A 7,800-nucleotide genomic window follows, 5' to 3' on the forward strand; every position below is an offset into this window, starting at 1 on the left:
CCTCCCCTAAAACTTGGACTTTGCCACCCTTTTCGGGTCCCAACCAAACCAATCCTCAACTCTTTCCAACAAGTTCAAGACCAAATTAGTTTCCAATAAAACCAACTCCAGACTTTTAAATATCAAAATAATTTCAAATCAAACCAATCAAAAATCTCTATTTTAACAAAATTAGATATTATTTCAATCAAGCAGACAACCATATTCATCGAAGACAAATCAGACAATGCATAAGACTTACATAATCACCAGAAAAGCATTTCGCTCGTCATAACAATTTATAAAAATTCCACTTTAAATTAAATTAGTTTTATAAAAACCCTACCCCGACAAGCCAAAATCATAAACCAAACGCGTCAACGGAACTCTTTTCTCTCAGTCTGAAACCAACAGCAACCACAAACTCTGCCCCTGATCACTTTCGCAATAATCACAGCAACTCAAAAGCAACATACAACACTCAGAACATGACCCTACATTACCAGAACCTTAGAGTTTATAACCAAACATAACAGAATACTAACGCGAGGATTCCAGAAAATAAATACTTACTGTAATAAGAAGAACGAAATAGCAGCGGTCTTTGAACTGATATGGCGGCAGCCCCGGCAGCCACCCCAAGCGACAACAGCGACCTGAACAACATGCAGCGACGATGAAGTTTCCAAAGATTCAACGGAAAGAAAAACCAACTTAAAACCCTTACCGGCAGTGGATCTCTGTGGCGGCAGTGGCGTTCCCCGCAGCAAAGGCGCGGCGGCCATGGTAGCAGCAGTAGCGGCGACGGCGAGGCACTAACGGTGGCGACAGAAATGGCGAGGAACGGCGGATCTGACAACGGATCTAAGAGCAATGCGAGTTTCCTCTCTTCTTCACGAATGGCGACGGCGTCTGGCAGTGGGGGAGGACGAATGGCAGCGGTGAGCATGAACGACGACGACCCAGGCTTCACAGACGACAACTGGACCGTGCGGTTTCCTCCTCTTTCGCGGCCTTCTCTCTCGCCTTAGTTCTGACCCGCGACGGTGTCGGCTTCACGAGGAGCAGCAGTGGCAGCGGGCTTCCTCCATGCCTGCGAGTACGACGGCAGCGATGCGGTGACGCAATGGTGGCGCCAACTGGGTGGTGGCGCAGACAGCACCGCCCTCTCTTCCTCTCCTTCTCCTCGGTGGTCCCCTTCCCCGTTTTCCTTTCTTCTTTCTTTTTCTTTTCTGCGTGTGTGTGTGTGTGTGATGGTGAGAAGGAAGGGTGGCTAGGGTTTGACTTAGAAAAAGGGGAGAAAGTGCGTGTTAATAAAATTAGGGTTTGGATAAAAACCTTAATTTATTTCAAATACAATTAATCAAAATTGCCTTTAATTATCTACAATAAAATAATTTCTAAAATTAAAAATTGTAAATAAATATATGATTTGAGATTAGTTTAAAATAGGACTTTTCAAAAGTTCTGTGTCTTGCATTCAACCCACCTTATAAAAATTTTTGCCTTCAAAAATTAAAGCAATAAAAAAGGTAATACATAGTCTTAGCACTCTACTTTTTAAATACCTTTTTGAAAAATAAGAAATCTTGCCATACATATATAAATGTTCAAATACCAAATAATCATAAGATTTAAATATAAGGGTAAAGTATGGTGTAAGGTGGAAGACACAAGATAGGTTTGATGCAAAAAGGTTATATGGTTTCAAGACTTTACAAAAACTTGAAGGAACAAAATAGGGGTAGTTAATGTGGCAAAAGGCTACAAAATAGGTTGGTATTAAAACAACGGATATATCGTTCACTCACAGATCTCACACCCACTTCCGAACTTCAACTTTCCAACTCCATCAATCACTTCACAACTCCATAACCAGTCACAAGCCTAACCTCTGCAAACCCTTTTCACGAGAACCGAAACTCCCACAATTTCACATAACGTTGCACACTTACCATTTCACCTTCCATATCCACAAACTACATCTTAAAGAACTAACACATCGTATTACTATACCTAATGTAACACCCTAACTACCAAAGCTCACGCTTCCGGCTGCGCAACTCTGATAGTTCAGACATTACGACGACTCTTATACTATTTAATACTAAAAATATGAGTCTATTTAAAATTTTAAACCGCGAAACCGCTCCCATAAATACTTTGCATTACTCAATACAATTCCTATCCCTCTTACAAAAAATAACAAGATAAAGGCGAGGGTACAATAATCCATAACTAAAACAATACAGAGCATCACGACAATATATAAATGAACTCTTCGTGACTTCTGCGCCCATATCCTGAAAAGGGAGAAAATGTAGGTGGTGAGAACATCATCCTCGAAAGGGTTCTCAGTAGAGGATTTTTTGGGAATTACTGTAATAGGATACGTGAAGATAAACCGTACCAGTGATTAATAACCGACTTATGCCTCCTTTCAAAAACAACAGTTTACAATAAAACTAAAGTCGAAAATCTTTTCTGAAAGAGGAACCGTTCAATTCTCAAAACATTAAAAGCCTTTCAAAAAAATTTATCTATACTGAACCAAAATAGCCTTTCATATATTTTATTCCAAACAAGAAACACAAAACCAGAATCAAACATCGGTTCATCTCATTCCAACCATGGCCCTTGGCCCAAACAATCCAACCATCAACCAATCACCACAGTCCAACAGAGTCTCAGTAGCAAACACGAATAGGAAGATGCAAGCACAAACAAACAGTTATTGCAAGTAGAATAATTAGCAGTTAATCACATAGGCAAACCAAGTACAATATGCATACCCAAACAATGTCACATACATGCATATGATGCATGCCTATCCTAGTGGCTAATGATATCATCTGTCGGTTATATAACCAACCCGACATGTCCTGGTAGCTAACCATGGTCAAAAACACCCATCGCGGAGCAACTAGGTTTGAGCTACAACCCCATTGCTACTACCCGCTCAACCCAGAGCCAGTGGAATAACCACTACTGTGGCTACTACCCAGGCGGGTGTTTAAAAGCTCAACCTAGAGCGAGTGGAATCACCACTACTACCGCTACTACCCAGGAGTCACAGTCTCTGACCTGGAGCAAGTGAGACGAACCACAACCCTTGCTACTACCCAGGTATCTCAAGCATATAGTCATTCAGTCCCAGCCATGGATCAACATCCATCTCAGTCATCCGGCTTAAATTCATAATTCATAGTCAGCCATACGGCCTATAACTCATTCGGCAATCAGCCATCAATCAATATCATACACAGCCATTTCAGCTCACGAGTCAATCCAGAACCAGCCAATATTCATAATCATAAATAGCCATTCCGGCCCATAACAAAACAACACTTCCATCATTCAACATCATCAAATTCATAAAACTGGCATTTAAGCCATAAATCACTTTTCTCAAGCCATTTCACTTTGAAATCAAGTTTCAACTGTTTTCAACCTTGGCTTTAAAGATCTCATTTCTCAAATCATCTCAAGCTCATAAGCCACTTTTACTCAAGGCAAATTTCCCTTTTAAAAACAATGCCACTCTCGGTATCCTCTTTCCAAAACTTCCATAATCATGGCAAGTTAAAGATTTATTTCAAAGTATTCAAAATCACCCATCCAACAATAGGATTTTATAACAAAAGTTTCTCGGCAGAGTCCCAAGTCTTTAGGGAAGGTCAACCTATATCAATTCCTTAAAATTCATTAAAACTCTTAAAATCATAGATTCTCGGTTCAAGTAAATAAAACTGAATTTATTATGAAACCGACCATACAAAATCACAAGTTCCAACCCGGTCCAAAAATCAACTCATTTGAAACGGAACCGGTTCATTTGAATCAAACCACTTTCAAGTTTCTTTTTGGAACCCATTTTTCTAACTCTTCCAAAATGCCTCAAACTTAATTACTCAATCAAAAGTCTAGATTCCTTTAAAATCACTAAAAGATCCTTTTTATATTGAAATCAATATTAGAGCATCATTCTTTCCTTCAGTGATTCAAACTGTACAAATAGTCATTTCTAAATAAGCCGAACTCAACGCATAAGTTCACTAAATGAATTAAGCTTGAAAACATAAATATTCTCTTAATAAATCAAATAATACAATTTCTCAAATCCAACCCTTTTTAAATAACTTTTCAAACAAGACTAGGATTTTGTAGAAATTTTGGTAGCACCTCCCCTAAAACTTGGACTTTTGCCACCTGGTTCGGGTCCCAACTAAACCGTTTTTCATTCCTTTTCAACAGCTCAAAACTAGAAATCAATCCAAAAGCAAGCTAAATCCAACAGTCGCCTCAGTGGCATATCTCAAGGAAACCATTTCAAAATCAACTCAATATCAACCGATTTAACTCATTCCCAAAGTTTAAAAGAATCAGTTCAGCAGTAAATCATTTATCAAAACCAAATCAATTAAAGCAACCCAGGCTGAATTTCAAGAGTATTCTATCTTTCACATCATCAAAATAATTGACTCAATTCAAACAAATCCTCAACAGATTAAACTCATATTTTAAAATCTTTAAAGAATCAACTTCAAAACATTACATTTCACAAAGCCGCACAACAATTCATCCAAACAAACATTCATAAGCTTTCGAGACAATCAAATAATACAAAAGGCCGATACAATCACCAAATACACATTTTCTCACATCAGTATCCATATGTAATAATTCCAATACATAAAGTATAGTTTTGGAAAGCGCCCCTACCTCAAAATGCAAATTCCATAATCCAACGTCTCACAGAGTCCTTTCCGCCTCAACTTGAAATCACAGGCAACCAAAACCTCAGCTCCCAGCCACTTTCGCAATAACCATAGCAACACTACTCGCAACATATAATAACTGAAACTCAATCGTATAGAAATTAATGCCACAAACCTCAGTGTATGATAATAGAACAGTAACTAAAGGGCTTTCAAATTGAAAACGCTTACCGAACCGAAGGAGGAACGGTTGAACCGACACCGTGGCGGTCTCTAAACCGGCTCGGCGGCAGCCCGGCAGCCACTTCAAGCGGTAGTGGCAACGAATTCCAATCATGACGACTGAAACCAACATCCAGTGACCATAGTATTCTCGGAATTCAAAAAGATAGAGGCTAATGACAAGACCCTTACCGGCAGGGTTTTTTGGCGACGACTGAAGTAGCCAAAAGCTCCAGCGGCGGTCCTGGAAGTCCCAGAACCATCTCCAGCGGTCAGAATCACAGAGATGCAACTCACTTCTCCGGCAGTGACACCGGCGGCGGCCTGAACCCCTTGACAGCATCAGAACAGCTGGCGATGACCAGGGACGCGATGAACACCGCGACAGCCACAGTAGCAGCAGCGTCGCAGCAGCGGACCCCTCTTCACAGCGACCCAGCGGTGGCGGTTCTGGAGGAACGGCGATGGCAGCTCAGCAACGGCAGTGACAGCAGCGCCGCCTTCCCCTCGCGCGAGCACGCGCGCTCCCTCTTTCTCGCGTCGGGCTCCTGCATCGCATCCCTCACGTCCGCAGTCCTGGGTTTGGCGCGGCTTAATGACGATTGATGGTGACTCCCAGATTTCCATTGACGGCGAGGTGCGTGGCCAAACAGCGCCTTCTTCCTCTCCCCTGCGCGCTCCCTTCGCGCACGAGCTCTCCCTCTCGCCGTTGCGATTCTCCTCAGGCGACGGAATGAGGTGGTGGTTGATAGAGCCATGATTGGGCAGGGGCGACGGCACGGTTATGGCGACGAAGCTCCTCGCGGTTCCGGCGACAAGGAGGACGGCGTCTCCCTCCCCTCTGAACCCTTCGTCTCTCAAATCCCCCTTTCAGCTTCTCTTCTTTTTCATTACAGCGTTGCTGCTGCTTCTGATTGTGTTGCGTTAGTGTGAATAGAAGGAGGAAGGGAAGCAGGTTGAGTGCGGCGGCTGGGTTGGGAAGGATTAGGGTTTCACTTTTAAAAGTTAGGGTTAGGGGCATTTTTGTAAATTCAAATAAAAATATGGGTAATATGATAATTAGGAACAAATTTTAATCCAACAAAATTAATGTATGAAAATACTATTTGTTCATCAATTTTACAAATTATTTTCAATAAAATGTCCCAACCAAATAATTAGAAATAATATACTTAATTTCTTCATTTTCCAAAATAGCAATATTAATATTTAAAATATTAATTACTTAGTCCAAATCATATAAAATTCTTATTATTTCACAACTACCAACTTTATAATTCAAATATAGAAAATAATCCAATAATTATAAAATTGGATAATAATCATACTTATTCCAAATTCAATAAATCACAACTTGCCTTAATTATCTTTAATAAAGAAATTTCTGAAATTAAAGCTACAGAAACACTGAATTTGAAATTAGCTAATGATAGCCCTTTTTTTCAGAAGTTCTGGGTCTTACACCTAAAGATCGCACGTGACATCAAAACAATTCTCGAGTTTACTCAAAAGAGTACTAAACCATAGAAAAGGACAAGTGATGACAAGGACAAAATCCACAAGAACTTGAAAAGATTGTTGGGATCACAAGAAATCAAGGATATACAAGGAATGAAGAATGCCGAAAAGAAAATCACTTTGGCAACCTCAAGAATGACACCTAAATCAAAGAAGTCCGATAGGAATGATAAAAAGAAAGGTAGTGCAGTAGTTTGAACAAAATCAAGCTAAGTCAAAGAAGTATAAGGTTTACAAAAGAAGAATCTCTAAAACAAAAGACAAAGCTTACAAGACTCAAGAGTAGGATTAACAATACTTTCGAATGTATTCCTCATAAAGAGTGATTTTTTTTTTTTCAAAAACTATTTCACGTTTTCAAAGGAAATGTGCACAACAAATACTTTGTAAAAGAATAACAAAAGTATAATTGTGGCATTACGTTAATACAATTTCATATTGAAATAGATTATGTAGAGTTCTAAAACAAGATGAACACCAGTTTGGCTAAAAGCAAAATATTTACTCAAATATTCAGAAAGATAGTTAAGTGCACAACTTAACCAAAAGTAGGCATAAAACTAAAAAAAATCAAGTTGCCTTACGTCAAAATAATTTCTAAGTTAAAGACTAAAAAGGTGAGGTTTGAAAAATAAAAGTCGATTAGGTTAAGGCCAAATCAATTTCCCGAAAATTCCAAAAGACATTTAGGTACTCAATCAAATAAAGGTATACAATGAAATCGTGGCAAGGTTGGAAGAAAATCAAATGTTTGTTCAAAAATCCTTAATGTTTATATTCAAACAAGCGTGTATAAAAGTTATAGCAAAGATGGAAGAAAAAGTTAAGCTCTATTCAGAAAAGAAAATTAAAGGTAAAAATTTGCTTATAAGTCAGTAAAGGAAATAAATGGTGCGTTGCAAACAGACAGGTTTCTGCTAAATAAGGAAGCTTTTCACAACTTCATTTAAAATAGTGCGTGCCAACTTTAAAACAACTTTGTCAAACAAAGGTCAACTGGAATAAAGGCGAAAATCCTTTCTTTCAAGAATTTTAAAAAATACCTAAGTACATAATCAAGTAAAGATATGCATAAGAACTGTAGTAAAGTTATTAGAAAAGTCAAGTTGTATTTAAAATAAATATATTTCCGCAAACCAGTAAAAGAACAGGCGAGGTATTAGAAATAAATAGCTTTTAAATTGCATAAGGAATATTCAAAATTTTATATATATAAGTGTAAGCGAATCAAAAGCGATTTTTATAAAAATTTGAAAATTGGTTGTAAATACAGTCAAATAAGAGAAAAACTGAATTACAATTTCTTTAAAAAGGAACCTAGAATAAGAACTTAAAAAGGCACACTGCATCAAGACAAGTTCAA

The 7,800-nt window shown here is 38.5% G+C and overlaps 1 protein-coding gene across 1 annotated transcript; it reads right to left on the reverse strand.

Moving 5' to 3' along the window:
* Positions 1–2,104: 2,104 nt before the first annotated feature.
* Positions 2,105–5,877, reverse strand: LOC107458173 (uncharacterized). The gene is made up of 4 exons (XM_016076384.3): positions 5,112–5,877; positions 4,929–5,039; positions 4,702–4,836; positions 2,105–2,282 (listed from the first exon to the last, which is right to left on the reverse strand). Exons 1-4 carry the CDS (start codon positions 5,180–5,182, stop codon positions 2,105–2,107), a joined length of 495 nt encoding a protein of 164 aa, XP_015931870.1. The 5' UTR covers positions 5,183–5,877.
* Between the last annotated feature and the right edge of the window lie 1,923 nt (positions 5,878–7,800).

Source organism: Arachis duranensis, chromosome 7 (genome assembly GCF_000817695.3).
Source record: "Arachis duranensis cultivar V14167 chromosome 7, aradu.V14167.gnm2.J7QH, whole genome shotgun sequence".
Classification (NCBI taxonomy): Eukaryota; Viridiplantae; Streptophyta; class Magnoliopsida; order Fabales; family Fabaceae; genus Arachis; species Arachis duranensis.